The following is a 17,236-nucleotide window of genomic DNA, read 5'->3' as shown; positions in this document are numbered from 1 at the left end:
CACAAAAAGCTTCATTTGATTGAAGTGACATAATGAACAATGGCAAGAAATATATATGAAAAGAAGTAGGCATATAAAAAGGCAGAAAAAGCCCATTAGAGAATGTACTCTGCACTCCTCCACTCATTGTGAAATGTCTTACCATGGTGACCTTATGGGCATTACATTCCAGAGTCAATTTCAGTATGGTTGCTGCCTCAGATGCAATTGATTGATCAGGTACAGAGAGTTTCATGAGGAGACTCCACACAAAGTCAGTGAGCAAGGGTGGCAATAAGGTTTTTCCTACACTCTGAAACCAAAAAGAAGAAGCATGCTCTCACATCTTATTTATATCAACAAACACAGCTACATGATTTTTTGTGGGTCTTAGGTACCTTTGCTGTTGTCAGCCTCTTCCTCCATTAAACATATTAAAAATTACACTTTACACTGTATTAGTATTAAGATGACTGTCATTCAAACTTAATCATATTTATTTTTCATCTTATTTTTAAAGCAATTAAAACATTTTCATCTGAATAAGTCAGCTCTGGGGCAAGCCAGAGAGAAGTGGGAAACCATGGCATTAAAATTTAGAGCAACTATAAAATATTGATTTAACCCCATTTCAGCTATTCAAATACTAAAAACTATTGTGAAGTTCTTCAGCTTTGGAAATAAGCTTGTTCAGATCCAAAACAAGCATGATTTGTAGAAGATGAGGGGAAGGATAGGATAAGAAAGGAAGGGCCATTGAAGGGTGTGTATTTTTCTCTTTTTCAGAGAAGCATCAAGAAGTGGGAAGAGAAAAAAGGGCACATATGTCTATGATTGAGGCACAACTGCAATTCAAACAATCTCTTTTTAAAGTTAGAGGAACATCCACGGACCATAAAATGAGAACAAAATCACAGTACTATGGATCTCTCAGTTAAGAAAGATGAATGAATGACATTTTCTCCCTTTCTAAATGTATATGTATATATACAAAAGTTCTTTTGTGTGCGTGTGTATGCCATTCTCTGAAATACAGAAAGTATTCAATATTGCCAATAACAGCTTTTCAGCATCCCTGTTAAGGGAATGGAGCATACATCTTTCTGGTCAGTAGGGAAGGATTGAGGTCTAATTGAAAATTGATGACCACCAGGCTCCCTCCTACTGAGCAGACAGGTGAGGTATAGTATTTTTGGAAAGCTATGAAAGAAAGATAAAGGATGGTCACTAAGGCTTAGTGAGGTGAACAGAATATCATAGTTGGCTATACTTTGAGAAAGTCAGATTTGATTATACAAGATGTTGAGTTAAAAAAAATCATTGAAGAGGGGATATTCTTTGGGGATATTTGTTTATTCAACAGAATAGCTTAGTGTCTATTAACAGTTGTGGAAGGAGCAATTCCTAGTGAGACTTAGAGATAGTGTTGGAAGTTTCTGTCATGTGAAGGTAGAATGGAGAAAAACAAACCTGACTCCATATTGGATCCTTTAACTCTAGCCGTTGTGTTCCATAACCTGTGATTAGAAATGCTGGCTTTGCACTTTTATCTCAAATAGTAAAAGAGTGTTACCTATAGCCTGAAATATACATAGTAGCCCTTTCTCAACAATGTTCTTCCTCCCAGGCTTGACCTTTAAAGTATAACACATTTCCATTAATATAGAGGTCAAATGTTAAAGAAAATAACAGTTGTCTTTCTGAAGGTTTATAGGAGCATTGTGACCAGACCAACCTGGACAGCTGCAGGAACAAAGGATTCCAGTACCAATAAGTTTCCAACAACCAGCCACACCTCCTCCATTTTTAATATAAAAGAAGCTTAAATTCTAAGTCCGGTAAGATGGTTCCTTGGGATACTAGTCCATCATCTCCTTGGGTTTTCTGGTTTTCCAAATATGTTGCTATCTCTTATTCCAACACCTTGTCTGTTGATTTATTGGCCTATTGTGTGGTGAGTGGTATGAACTTGGACTCAGTAACAAAGGTATAGATATGACAGTAGAGTACATCAAACGATAGACCTCCTTATAAAACGTGATCTAGCTCTCTTGGCTAAAAACCTTGATGTGTATCCTCCTATTTACATCCTCTGGACTTTGTTGTTGTAAATGGTCCTGTTGGTTTCCTTACTACAACCTTAGATTCTCTCACCCACCTGTCCCAATCTACCCCTGAAAGTCCCTACCTCCGGATTTTTTAGCTACTGCTCGTGCACACAGTGCTGTCCTAGGCCTGTTTTGATCTCACAGTTGGGAACTGAGTAATAGAGGTCATGAACACAAGGACCCAGGGCACCCTCCCCAAATCCAGGATTTCTAACTCTTACGGACATTAAAGTCAGATGAGAGGACATTAAGCTGGAAGTGGATATAGTAAGCTTCAAAGACCACTTGAAAGAGACAGACCCTGAGGAGGCTGCTAGTGCTACGCTCACTAGATAATCATGGGTCTCAGGATTTCAATTCTAGGGCTCTGGAGTTAAGAATGGAGGAATGTAGAAGGACTTTCTAGTAAACCTAGATGGATGCTTAGTTTCTTAATGTAAATGGAAAACTTTATAGTTAACCAGGCTTGTGACTTCTGAGGGGAGGTGGATTATGAGTAATGCTTGAGTTTGGAAAGATGCATCGTTATACAGATGCATGTTTAAGGATATCTATGTGGTCTTTTTTATTCTATTATTTGAGATGTATTGCTTCCATATCTCCACAGCCTCCCACAATTCTATCTGCCTCAGTGTGGGAGGCCAAGGCACTGCTTTCTGTATGTAGTTTTAGGAGAAAATCTAAGACCCTTCGATTCAAGAGATAAGCTAGCCTGAAGGCCCTCTCCAGCCAGCTTTGCTGAACTACTGATTCCTGTGTAGCTAGAAGAGCATCAGTTGAACAGTATGATTCAGGCACCTGTGCCAGATGACCTTGCAAGTATGTGAATAAGCATATATACTTTGAAGAAGATGAAGGACTATATGGAGATGTAGAGTCTCATGATTTTCCCTAAGGTTGGGTCAATGTAGAAATTACTTACTTAGTGCTAAGGTTTATCACTTAAAATTAAGAAATTTTTAAATTTTAATAGGTTTTTAAAATATATACCAAATTATTTTGATGTTTGCTAAGTAAATTATAATAGCATTGTAAATCCTCTTAATTTCTGACTTCACTAATTTTTCTAGAAAACCAGAAGTTTTCCATCTTTAGTAACTTATTAGCCAAACAAAAAGAAGCATAACAACTAGGAAACACTTACCTCATTTTGCTTTCTATAAGAATTATTTAGTAAATACTGTAAATTGTATGTTCTGGAATAATAGGCATGATTCTTATTAACAGATGAAGATCAAGAAGCCAAATACTCTATCATTTACTCTTTGCTTTACTGAATTTAATTTAAATAAAAGAGAAAAAAATCTATTAATATAAATTTTGTTGAAATAAGTTGCCACTCTAATAAACACATGAAAAGATGCTCAACATCACTCATTATCAGAGAAATGGAAATTAAAACCACAATGAGGTACCATTTTACACCAGTCAGAATGGCTGCAATCCAAAAGTCTACAAGCAATAAATGCTGGAGAGGGTGTGGAGAAAGGGGAACCCTCTTACACTGTTGGTGGGAATGCAAACTAGTACAGCCACTATGGAGAACAGTGTGGAGATTCGTTAAAAAATTGCAAATAGAACTGCCTTATGACCCAGCAATCCCACTGCTGGGTATACACACCGAGGAAACCAGATTTGAAAGAGACACATGTACCCCAGTGTTCATTGCAGCACTGTTTATAATAGCCAGGACATGGAAGCAACCTAGATGTCCATCAGCAGATGAATGGGTAAGAAAGCTGTGTACATATACACAATGGAGTATTACTCAGCCATTAAAAATAATACATTTGAATCAGTGCTAATGAGGTGGATGAAACTGGAGCCGATTATACAGAGTGAAGTAAGCCAGAAAGAAAAACATCAATACAGTATATTAATGCATATATATGGAATTTAGAAAGATGGAAATGATAACCCTGTATGCGAGACAGCAAAAGAGACACAGATGTATAGAACAGTCTTTTGGACTCTGTGGGAGAGGGAGAGGGTGGGATGATTTGGGAGAATGGCACTGAAACATGTATAATATCATATATGAAATGAATCACCAGTCCAGGTTCGATGCATGATACTGGATGCTTGGGGCTGGTGCACTGGGATTACCCAGAGGGATGGTATGGGGAGGGAGGAGGGAGGAGCGTTCAGGATGGGGAACACGTGTATACCTGTGATGGATTCATGCTGATATATGGCAAAACCAATACAATATTGTAAAGTAATTAACCTCCAATTAAAATAAATAAATTTATATTAAAAAAAGAAATAAGTTGCCACTAAAAGTAATTTACACGTGAAACAAAAGCTACAGGATAAAGTGGAGGCTAAGTTACCTGAGCGATTTTACTTTTGTCTTTTTGTAAATTCCTGGGTAGAAATTCTGTACCAGAGGAAGAAGGCTGCATACCATGATTTTCAGGCTTATAATACTTTTTATTTTTACTTTTTGCAGTACCCTCTGTATCAAGGAAGAAAGTTTAAGATTTTCATTTGATCACTGGTTCCTTCTATAACATTACTATTTCTAGTTTCCTCTTCCTGCCCAATTCTGGGAATGTAAAGTTTTCTGAATGTTTAACTCTCTGCTGAAAGTTTAGTCACATAAAATACTAATATTATGACTACATTGGCCCAGAATTTATAAAGTGTTAAGAGAAGCCTCTGTGGAGGACATATATAATTTTAATAGGTTGACCAAGTATCAAGTACATTTCGGCCATCAAATCCATAGTTCAGTGCAATGGAAGAGCTATTGCTAAGTTGGAAAGTCTATTGGTAAAAGAGCAGACTTGGAGGCATTTTGCAAAGAACTGAGGGAGTGGTATAGAGAAAGAGAAAAGCTCTCAAATAAGCTTCAGGTGCAGATGTCTTTAGTTCTAGAGAAGGTAGATTTTAACTGAATTTTTATTTGCTAACAGCTTTATAGAGATATAGTCAATGTGCAACATATTTAAAGTGTATAATTTGGTAAGTTATTAAAGGGAAAAGCTACCCACTCCAATATTCTGGCCTAGATAATTTCATGGACTATAGTTCATGGGGTTGCAAAGAGTCTGAGTGTATTTCAGAAAGGACATGACTGAGCGACTTTATATATATATGTTCAGTTCAGTTCAGTTCAGTCGCTCAGTCATGTCCAACTCTGCGACCCCATGAATCGCAACACACCAGGCCTCCCTGTCCATCACCAGCTCCCAGAGTTCACTCAGACTCATGTGCATCGAGTCTGTGAAGCCACCCATCCATCTCATCCTCTGTCGTCCCCTTCTCCTCCTGCCTCCAATCCTTCCCAGCATCAGTCTTTTCTAATGAGTCAACTCTTTGCATGAGGTAGCCAAAGTATTGGAGTTTCAGCCTCAGCATCAGTCCTTCCCATGAATACCCAGGACTGGTCTCCTTTAGAATGGACTGGTTATATATATGCATATGCCCATAAAAGTATTACTGCAATAAAAAAAGATTTATTCCCTCCAGAAGTTTCCTCCTGTCCTTTCATAATTGCTCAAACCTGCTACTGGATACACACTATAGCACTTCCTGATTCAAAGATACACACAGATCTGCATTCTTGCATTTGTATTTTGTAATTTCAAATAAGTGGAGCAATTTAGTATGTGCTGCTCTTCTGTTGCTTGGCATCTTTCATTCAGCAAAATTATTTGCAATTCATTCACATTATTGTATTTGTCAATAGTTGATTGATTTCTCTGTGATGAATACTACCCCACTGTACGTATATACCATCATCTGTGTATTCATTGGTGTCTTGGTGGACATTTGGTTGTTTCCAGTTTTGGGCTATTAAAAAGACAAGATCCTGTCAACATTCATGTGCAAGTCTTTGAGTGGATATTTACTTTTATTTCTTTTAGGAATGACTGAGGAATGACTGGATCATATGATAGATGTGTGTTTGACTTTTTAGGATACTGCCAAATTATTTTCTAAAGTTGTATCATTTCACATTCCCTCTGACACTCTATGGTGGCTCAGATGGTAAAGAATCTCTGGCCGGTAAGGCAGGAGACCCAGGTTCGATTCTTGGGTCAGGAAGATCCCCTGGAGAAGGGAATGGCTACCCACTCCAGTATACTTGCCTGGAGAATTTCATGGACAGAGGAGCCTGGCTTACAGTCTGTGGGACTGCAAAGAGTCAGACACAACTGAGCAAGTAACGCAGACAGGCTGAATGGCACTAAAGTAATTCAGGGATAATTTTTTCCTCCTGATGAGACCAAAGCTCTTTGAGTAATCTGCTTTATTACTTGTGAATTATGAAGTTTCAAACTCTAGCTTATAGGCATGGGCACCATTGCCAGTCTTTTGGAATTCAGTGCGTTTACCTCTTTAACCATTTTGGGTATTACCCCTCACCCCACAAACAGCAGGTAGTTTTCTTACATAGCTAATAGTTAAATGGACTCTCTGCAGATCTCTGGAGCATTCCTTTCTGGTACTCTGCCATGTGAACTCTAGATATCTTGATCCTTTTGGATTCCCAATTCTGTCTTTCCAACTTGGGACCCTTGGGTTGCTCATTTCTGGGCTGCAGCCTAGAAACTTACTCTAGGTTGTAAACTCAATCAATTGTAGACTCTGCTTTATTTATTCATCTGTTCTCTTCTCTCAGGAATTATTGTGCTTTGTTATCTGTTGTCTTTAAACAGTTTATTATGGGAGGGCAAATCTGTTCTCTGTTTAAGTACTTCGAAATAGTTTGATACCATAAGGTCTTGCCCTCATGCTTTGTTAGGTAGGCCGGAACAGCTTTTATTTACATCTTTTTCCCCATCATTGAAGTAAGAATTCTATTTGACACTGCATTAGAGACAAAAAGAATGCCTCTTTTTAAGAGTCCCATATAGTTTTTCCAGTGGTCATGTATGGATGTGAGTGTTGGACTGTAAAGAAAGCTGAGTGCTGAAGAATTGATGCTTTTGAACTGTGGTGTTGGAGAAGACTCTTGAGAGTCTGACCTTGGACTGCAAGGAGATCCAACCAGTCCATCCTAAAGGAAATCAATCCAGAATATTCATTGGAAGGCCTGATGCTGAAGTTCCAATACTTTGGCCACCTGAGGTAAAGAACTGACTCATTGGAAAAGACCCTGATGCTGGGAAAGATTGAAGGCAGGAGGAAAAGGGGACGACAGAGGATGAGGTGGCTGGATGGCATCACCAACTCAATGGACATGGGTTTGGGTGAACTCCGGGAGTTGGTGATGGACAGGGAGGTCTGTGTCCTGTGGTTCATGGGGTCGCAAAGAGTCGGACACAACTGAGCGACTGAACTGAACTGAACTGATTGGTAATTTTTCTTCTCTTTCTTCCCTGCCTCCACCCAGCATTTCTGTCCCTGCCAGTAACACCCTGACACTAATCTAAACATGAAAGTGAAAGTGTAAGTCACTCAGTCATGTCTTACTCTTTGTGACCCCATGGACTATAGCCTGCCAGGCTCCTCTATCCATGGGATTTTCCAGGCAAGAATACTGGAGTGGGTTGCCATTTCCTTCTCCAGGTGATATTCCTGACCCAGGGATACATATTGAAGAACCAACTATAACATTTTAAAAATAATTCTAAAAAAGATTTAAAAATACATTTTGATAAATGGAGCTATAGATCTTGGGGCAGGATTTAGAAATCTACAGACGTAGAACCTCCTTGGAATCCACAATAGAATAATTAGGAACAGATTCTTCGTAACCCTTAGAAAAGATGAATCTTACCGCTTTGACACTTTGCAATGCAGAGGAGGTGATACATTCCCACAAATGCCTGTTGTGTGATTGAGGGATCAGAATGAGAACACAAAAGAGATAACTCTGCTGCCAGGACACCCAAATATGGAGCATTAACGCTTGCCTAGTGAACAAACAAAGTAGAAAAATACATTTGCTAAGCATCAGCTCAGTTCAGTTCAGTTGCTCAGTCATGTCCGACTCTATGTGACCCCATGAATTGCAGCATGCCAGGCCTCCCTGTCCATCACCAACTCCCGTAGTTTACTCAGACTCATGTCCATCAAGTCAGTGATGCCATCCAGCCATCTCATCCTCTGACGTCCCCTTCTTCTCCTGCCCCCAATCCCTCCCAGCATCAAAGTCTTTTCCAATGAGTCAACCCTTTGCATGAGGTGGCCAAAGTACTGGAGTTTCAGCTTTAGCATCATTCCTTCCAAAGAAATCCCAGGGTTGATCTCCTTCAGAATGGACTGGTTGGATCTCCTTGCATTCCAAGGGACTCTCAAGAGTCTTCTCCAACACCACAGTTCAAAAGCATCAATTCTTCGGCGCTCAGCCTTCTTCACAGTCCAACTCTCACATCCAATAGTCAATGTTAAATGTTTGTGTCTGATATGCACACACACATGCACACACACTCACACAGACTCAAACACACAGTAAGTCCCCCACATATGAACATACTCTGTTCTGAGAGTGTATTCATAAGTCCAATTTGTTCATAAGTCCAAAAAATTTACCTTAGGTAATCGGCTATAGAGTACTGTACTGTAATAGGTTTACAATACTTTTCACACAAATACATAAAAAAATAAAACATCTAACATCTTACAGTAAAGCATTTTGAAAAGTACAGTAGTACAATGAAACAGCTGGCATATTTGCATTCACATCTTTGAATGATCACAACTTGAAGATTTATATGTAGGGGGCTTACTGTATCTGACTATGGTTACAGTTGAGTGTCAGAATACACAAACTATGTATTAAAATCCTTGCTCTGTTACTGAGTCTCAATTTTCTCATCTGTGAAATGCATATAACAAATGCTACCTTGTAACATTATTGTGGGAACTAAAGGGGTAACATTTATGACAAAAAGGAAATTTCCTAGCAAAGCGCTTGGAAATACTAGAGATTCTGCCTAATGTTAGTTTCTATTCCATAGAGTAGGTACCTATTTGTAGGCAGCAAATTCTTAGGATACTGGGTTGGGGAGTGAATGTCCAAAAACGTTCCTGCTCCTTCTCCATGTATGAAACACTTCAGATGACTCTGTGAGTCACTGGAGAAGTGTGGGTTTTCTTCCTACAATTGCTCTAATTCTTTCCAGGAAAATTAATTTTTTAAAAAACTCAGTACATTTGCTTCTGGTATAAAAGCTACTATCAGAACATTTATGTATCTCTCCTCCCACCTTCCCCCCACCCCATACACACACAACTTCCTTGTGGCTTCTCAAACAGGCTTCTCGAATATTTAGGTTTTCATCTTGACTGATTTGTTTGGTCAGATCACATGTAAATAGACAGGGAAGCAGACGTGTAGAAGAAGAGATGGAAGAGACATTTTGCTTTTCTGAAGGTGTGAGTATTATTACCAATTTTTTTTAAGCAATTAGGACTCTGCCCGCATGTAGGTTTGCTCAACTAGTGGGCCTGCAGAATCTACTTGTCTCTAAGATGAATTATTACTTTTCCTAGATAGATGTTTTGATGAATGAGCAATGGTTGGTGGTAAAAGAGTCAAACCAACCTTCCAGGGAGATCTCAAGACCTGTTTCTCCTTCTTTGTATTACTCTCATATACCCTTATCTCATACACCTTCTCTTGTTGCTTGACTCACTCACATCTATCTCAGCCTTACACACATTCACACACACATAGCGCACACACACACTTATATGGAGTCATTCCTGAAAAAACATGAGGTGACCTAGGTCATGTGCCAAGGGTATAACCAAGTTAGAATGCTGGGAGTGATGGTCTGAGTAGAAGGGAAGATAATCTGTTGCTTCTGTGGATGTCCTCCTTGGATTCTTTCTGCCTATACTTCTTTGTAAGGCTACCTGGGGCTCCTCCCATCCTTAGGTGGCTCAGTGGTAGAGAATCCATCAATGCAGGAGATGCAGGTTCGATACTTGGGTTGGGAAGATCCCCTGCAGTAGGAAATGGCAACCCACTCCAGTATTCTTGCCTGGGAAATTCCATGGACAGAGGAGCCTGGTGGGCTACAGTCCATGGGGTGGCAAAGAGTTGGACAAGCTTCAGCACACGATTTAGGAGAATCTACAAGCAGACAGTAGAGGTCGCTGTTCAGGCCCTAGGAAGAAACCTTTTATTTCCACTGGGTAGTCTCTTTTGGTTTGCATTCCAAGTTTCTTTTTCCACTGAATGTCAAGATTTTCAGAACTGTAATTGTGTTATAGGTTTAAGAAAAAAGGACAAGGTGTTCTTTTTCTCTACTGGGGGTAACGGAGGAGTATGAGTATGTGTCTAGTATTTTTGCCACACACTTCTCTACCATAAAAGTTTTTGCCACATACATTTCTGCTGCAAACATTTTAACACATGACTAATTGGTGATAAGGCAATTTTGCTGTGAAAGATAAAATAATCAGTTGACAGTTCGGTCTGACACTTTGGTTTCAACTGGTTAAAATGAGTCAGACTTTCTTTCAGTTAGCCCATTTATTGATGGCTTTATTGAGCTGACAGATGACAATGATTTGCCCCAAGAGTTGGTTTCTTATTTTGAAACATGCTACATTGAAGGAAAAAGAGGTTAAGAGTCTCAAAGGCTCAGAGGTGAACCTACATTTCCCATAGAATGTTGGAATGTCTATGAACAGACATGTGGTAAGATGCCAAGAACAAAAAACAGGAAAGAGGTTTTTATGACACAACATAAAGTTCAGTTACAAATATGCATTCTAATATACTCAGAAACCAATGCCTCTCTTAATGAAGGAAGAAATTTTGTCAAAAAAAGAAAAATTGCCATGCTGAATGAGGAGATGAATCAACAAGCAAAAAACATACTATGAATGAAAACCTTCAAAGACAGGTGCTTAAGTACCACCCACAAAATAAAATCCATTTTTTTGCAGGGGCAGGATTGACACGAATTTACACACATTTTAAATGTGTTTAAATCGCATTTCTCAAGAAAGTCTTTTAAATTTTGTTATTAAATTTTCAAGTTTCATAATGACCTTTTCAATGTCCTCCTTTTATTTTTCATTATTTTATTTTTTATGAAAAAAAAATTGCCTCATGGCCAATTAGTTACACTGCAAAAATATCTGTGGCAAAGATGCTGATAGCAAAAGTACCTAGAACCAGGTGAGTACGTCTTACAGCTTATCTCATTGGAGCTGGGGGGCATTTACAGGGGATTGGCCCTAGAGTTTTTTATGTATAGTTTTTTTGCCTTGAACATTCTCTCTATTCATCCCTTCTCATGAACTTGTGTATGTATAACTCTGAGCAGGTGTCTTTGTAAAGGAAGCTGCTAATGATGCCAGATAGGGTCTTTCTAGATGTGTGTCTCTAGCAGAGAAAGTGTGGCCATGTCTAGACTGCATAGCATGTTTGAGGTGGAGGGGTGACATGATCTAGTATGGGCCAAGAGAACAGTAAGGTTGTTTGAACCTTGGGGCACACTGATTATGCCCTGCACAGGTCCTTTCAGAAGTCTGCCAACCTCAGTCACACCTCCTCAAACACAAGACTTTGGGGATTTTTAATACAGCCTAACTCTTTTTTTTTTTTAATAAGAAAATCTATATAAAGTGCTGAAAGTAGGAAAGAGTTAAGATCTGGAGAAATGTAGCTTCTCTGTTTCTGTCCCTAAGTGCTCCTGCTTAGTTTTCTGGCCCTTTCTTACTGGATTCCTTTTTTTGCATACCGCTGGCCTCTCCATTCCTTATAAGAATTATGAGAGTTTCAAGTGTTAACTTCCAAAGGTAAACACTTACTAAGTCATTTAGCTGCTTCTTATCCATCTCCAAACAATGAACTTCCACTTCGGTTCTCACATCAGTTTGGGACATTGCCTATCTATTCCTGCTTGATGAATCAGTACAGAGGCCATATTCACTTTTTGTTGTTTCCTTTTGGCATATAAATATTTCCTCTTTACTTCTTTTGAGACTAAATACTCATCTGTACCCCAAATTATTTATTTTTGATAATCATTTTGTACTTTTTATTTACCTGGAGCTATTATATTTGGAGGGTTTTCTCAAATGCCTGCCAAGTCTCAGTTGTCTAGTCATATTTAAGAATGTGATGCCACTAGTGGGATTTTGTATGTGAGCAAGGCTTGTCAACTGGTCAACTTGGCTTTAGAGTAGCTGAATGGGGACACTGGGTCATGCTGAAGTATGTCTAAACAACAGAACCAAGATGATTTTCTCAGAGAATTTGCAATTGTTTTGAGAAATAAGTCCTCAACATTTCATCTACCAATAGACTCATTTCCCTGTGGAATAGTGTATGTGTAAAGGAGGATGGGATGCTACGTAGATCCTTCTGTATGAGGTGAGTCTTTTCAGTGAGTTAGCACATCTTCAAGTTTCTTCTGCCTCCCACCGTTCATCATTACTTGGGTTTCCATAGCTTCAGACTCTCCAGGGTCCATAGGGCAAACTACCTCCCTTTTCAGCCATCCTCCATCCTGATGTTCACGTGCCCCTGTCTTTCAGTTTCTCCTGCCAGACTTTATCAGTTACCATCTTTTATCTATTCTGTCATCCAGAAGTTTGCTGACCTCGCTAGCCCATTAGGATCCCTTTACTAATTCTCTTTGTTGCTGTAGCTTCATACATTTAACACATTTTATTACTATCATTTTGTGGACGGAGTGGAGATAAGACATGTGGACAGGGTGTTAGCTTCGACTAGAAATCCTTCACCTGTCTTTTGAATGCTGATATGCCAAAGGAACAAATCTAGGAAAAATCTCTGTTGATGAGATAAGGCGACATGTTTAGCTCACATGTCTTCACCTGTTTGAAAATAGTTTAATCGAAAGGGCAAATATTCTTTGAGTGGAGCCATTCCTTCATCCTGATGGGGACACAGGTCATGTAAAAGGAATACTATTTTAAAATATATTTCTGATAGAATACAAATGAAAGAATTGTTCGATAGGACAAGGGCATCTGAGAGTCTGGAGGACACAGGCTATGGTAATTTATGAAGAAAATAGTTTTTATCCAGTGAATGGCCAGAACCTGAGAACAGAATGGGTAGTTACAATTAGAGAATGGCAGAACAAATCTTCCTTTATTATTTACACTGTGTCAGATATAGATATACACAGACCTTGCCTATGGGAAGTTTAGCTTTTAATTTGTTAATCTTTTTGCCCATTGTATGTATTTGTCCCCTCACCTCCATTAATTTCACTGACTTAATTATCTTTAAAAATTGTGATCTTCCTGTGCTTCAAAGATGGCTCTGATGGTAAAGAATCTGCCTGCAACGGGGGAGACCTGGGTTCAATTCCTGGATCAGGAAAACCCCCTGGAGAAGGGAATGGCAACCCACTCCAGTATTCTTGCCTGGAGAATTCTGTGGACTATCATCCATGGGGTTGCAAAGAGCCGGATACGACTGAGCGACTAAAATAATAATGATTATCTTTAGAAGACATTATTTAAAGAGAGTGTTAACTTATTAAAGGTTTGTTTCCAAGACTGAGGTAAGCTGGATGAGGCTATTATAGTTCCCACCATCTGGAAAATGCTGGTGTGCTTCCACCTGGTGGCGGTCAGCAAACACTGCAGAACAAAGGAAAGCAATGCTGCGGAAGCGGTCTTCAGGAGCCCGTGGCAAAGGAGCAGTCCCTGTGACTTACAGATCCCTTGACTTTCCTGGCTGCAAAGCTTAGCACTCTGCTGATCACCACCATGGCTTCCTCCTGCATGTACGAATTATCTTCATTCATCCATACAGCCATTTCCTGTTGAAAACACAAGAACCATCCTAGAACCGTGGCGTTTCTATTTCCACAAGTTCCTTTCTTCTGCTCAGATCATCACCTTCAGGAAGCCAAGATTCCCCGTGATCTCCCAATGATTTCACACCTATTCTATATGTATTTAAAAAGTATGACAATGAGCTTGTATACCACTGTCTATCATAGTATAGTACTTCATCTGCCATAGTAGCTACACCTGGGTTTTGTTGTATTTAATTCTATCCAACATGTATTTACTAATATCCACTATTAACAATCACTTTGCCAGACATCATGAAAAGTTCAGCATGGGTTACTAGGATTACCATGATTATCATGGATTATCATGGAAAACAGGATGATCATCAACTATTTCTCCTCTTTTTATTTTAAAGTGCATGTTAATTCTCTCTGTTAAATCATAGGATCTGATTTTCAGTTTTAAAAAATAATCAAAATGTGATCTGATCCTGAAATGTCATTTTATTCCATAATTTCCTCTGCAAATTCATGATACAGATACTTTCTGTCTCATGGTATAGAATATATTCCTGGAGTCAGCTCAGTGAGAACGTTCTTGTTAATTTTAATTCATTGCTAAATGTGGTCTGTCTTGCTGTGGCTTCTGCCTCTTTGTTCTAAATCCTCAGGTGCAAGGACATAGGTATAACCTTGGGAAAGGAATAAGACTTCATGTGCCTCACATGTTAACCACCATTAGTAGACTTATTAAGACTGATTGTTGGAGTCCTTAGTATTTATGTCAATGGTTGGCTAAATCTCTTCCCTTTCACTTGCTCCCATTGTATAAAACTGTTCTGAAGTTTATTTCCTAGGAATGAAGAGTCTTTAAATCTCAGCCTCTTCCTTCTCCAGGAGTGACGTTCAGCTCTTTTTGAGGATCAGGGGAGTTTCTAGATGTGGTAGGTTTAAGAATAAGGTGGTCAAGCAACAGACTCCCAAGTTATAGTAGCGCCTCCACTCATTAGATGCCCATATATTATTGCTTCTCTCTCAGCTTCCATTTCCTTCTCTGAAAAATGGGAGAAATAATTTTAACTTTCTCACAGGGTTATTTTAAGGATTAAATTAAATAACCCATTTATTAAGTATTCAGCTTAGTGCCTGACATAGAGCAAATGCTCAATAAGCAGCATAGGGTGGTTGAAAGAGTATACACGGGAGTGGTAGCGAAAGTGTTAGTCACTCAGTTGTGTCCAACTCTTTGCAACCCCGTGAACTTGTAGCCCACTAGGCTCCTCTGTCCATAGAATTCTCCAGGCAAGAATACTAGAGTGGATAGCCATTCCCTTCTCCAGGGGATCTTCCTGACGCAGGGATTGAACCCGCCTCTCCTGCATTGCAGGCAGACTCTTCAGCATCTGACCTGCCAAGGAAACCCTTGGCTTTACCTTTCACTTTCAATAACCACCTTAAAGTGCATGGAAAATATATGGCTAAAATCAGGCACAAATTACATCTGTATATGTTATTATCTTTCACATTTCTACTTATCTACATATATATCAATTCTACTTCTTTCCTTGAATGTATTTTATGATTCGCAAAACCCATCGATCTAGTTTCTCAGTATTTCCAGACAGCTGCCTCTGGATGCTATCATGTTAAAAATGCAAAATTGAAAATCATAATATGTCCAGATAAGTCTGTGTCTCTGGCTGGCACATTAAAAATATACTGAAGTCTTGGATATGAAAATTGGGATTATAGATGTTTATGAGACCTTCCTTGATACCATGGTATCCTTGAAGATAGGATGCCCATGGAATTCCCTAGTCCCAGAGCTGTGAGGGAAGAACATGCATATTAACATTATCAAAATATGGCTAACTGTTACATGGACCTGAAGATGGTTTAGACCAATCGTTGTATGTTCTGCTATCCTATATTGTGTTCACACTTATGTTGCCACATAATACCTGGCTTCTTAAGTGTCTGTTGTTGCCATACTCCCAAAATTGAATTCTTAAAATTCTGTCTCTGTGGTTCAAATAAAAGGAAGGGATTTCATTTGGGAGATAATGACATATTCTGAAAGGTAAAGAAAATCTTTCAGCTGCCAGATTCTTGAAGGAGATGTAAGTATGGCAAATGATAAAAAGTAAAATATAGTATGGGCTTCCATGGTGGCTTAGTGGTAAAGAACCTGCCTGTCAATTCAGGAGACACAAGTTCAAACCCTGGGTTGAGAAGATTCCCCTGGAGGAAGAAATGGCAACTGATTCCAGTATTCTTGCCTAGAAAAATCCCAAGGACAGAGGAGGCTAGAAGATTACAGCCCATGGGTTTGAAAAAGAGTTGGACATGACTTAGGGACTAAACAACAGTAGCAATGTAGTATACTCTTTAGCTTTATGACAAGAAAACAAAGCCATTTATCTTCTGTTTACCTTTAAGATCTGCAGTTTGTAGACATCTTTAGACACCAAGATCAGAAGAGTGTCCTCAAATATGTTTAAAATAGTTCGGTATAAATTCTGAAAAACAAGGAAGTTAGACAACCAGCCAGCCAGTAGTTATGTAATCCTGGATCATCAGTTCTCCCCATATATTGAAGGTAAAAAAAAAAAAAAAAGCAGAGATGTAGCTATGGAGGTGAGACCTCATTCGATACAACATGCCATGAATTGCTTCAATACCTTGTAGGACAAGTGAACTGTGTAGCAAGACTGAGAAATAAAAAAACATGGATGTTACTGATCTTACTACAGAAGTCTCCCAACCTGCACTTTTCTTGGCTCCTATTTACTTCTTTGAAGCACTTGCCAGTAAACTTGCTGGACTTGCTAAACAAATTAACCAAAATCTCTTCACCCATTTGTTCCTATAAATTCTATACAATTCCTTACACCCCAGGGATTGTAGAGTTCACCGGGAGTCCAGAAAAAGAGATTAGTGCTGGAATATGCTGCTATTTATCTATGATATCCAAAAAGAGTGAAGAAGAAAACATAGATTACAACTTGTGGGCAGACATTCTGTGGGACTGCTGTGCATAAAGACGTCTCATCATGATTAAAGGAAGCAAAATCTTACTTCTAGGTCGTTTTCGTCACCTTCATTCATACCAGCTTCCCTCACTTCATCAAGATTTGTGACAGCAAATGCCATTTTAAAGGATGACTTTATTATCTTCAATTGAGTTTCAAACTGCAATGCGGGATCCACGAAGCTGACCAAAAAAAAAAAAAGATATAATTATTAAATTGAAGAAAGAACAGATGTAAGCTAAATTTAGTGGCCTTTTCTTAGTTTAAAGAGTCAGGATACTAGAACATGAGGCCCAACTTTTGGCTTTATATAATGTGTGAATTTTAAATATTACTCTAAAATTATTATGGTGATTTAAATATAAAGGAATCATTTTTTTGATAAAAAATAATTTGTAATCAGTTATTTAGAATTCAGAATACA

General features: G+C 38.8%; 1 protein-coding gene across 1 annotated transcript in view; it reads right to left on the bottom strand.

Moving 5' to 3' along the window:
• MROH9 (maestro heat like repeat family member 9) overlaps positions 1 to 17,236 on the bottom strand; it is a 94,609-nt gene that overhangs the window by 50,304 nt on the left and 27,069 nt on the right. Inside the window, exons 4-10 of the mRNA XM_018059940.1 lie at positions 16,859 to 16,994; positions 16,213 to 16,299; positions 13,700 to 13,804; positions 7,819 to 7,954; positions 4,607 to 4,611; positions 4,421 to 4,543; positions 143 to 292 (exon numbers count right to left, since the gene is read on the bottom strand). Of these exons, the coding sequence (XP_017915429.1) occupies positions 143 to 292; positions 4,421 to 4,543; positions 4,607 to 4,611; positions 7,819 to 7,954; positions 13,700 to 13,804; positions 16,213 to 16,299; positions 16,859 to 16,994 (742 nt within the window). The remainder of the gene's footprint in view (positions 1 to 142; positions 293 to 4,420; positions 4,544 to 4,606; positions 4,612 to 7,818; positions 7,955 to 13,699; positions 13,805 to 16,212; positions 16,300 to 16,858; positions 16,995 to 17,236) is intronic.

The sequence above is a fragment of the Capra hircus genome, chromosome 16 (genome assembly GCF_001704415.2).
Source record: "Capra hircus breed San Clemente chromosome 16, ASM170441v1, whole genome shotgun sequence".
In the NCBI taxonomy this organism is placed as follows: Eukaryota; Metazoa; Chordata; class Mammalia; order Artiodactyla; family Bovidae; genus Capra; species Capra hircus.
This window is presented reverse-complemented; position numbering and strand designations above follow the sequence as displayed.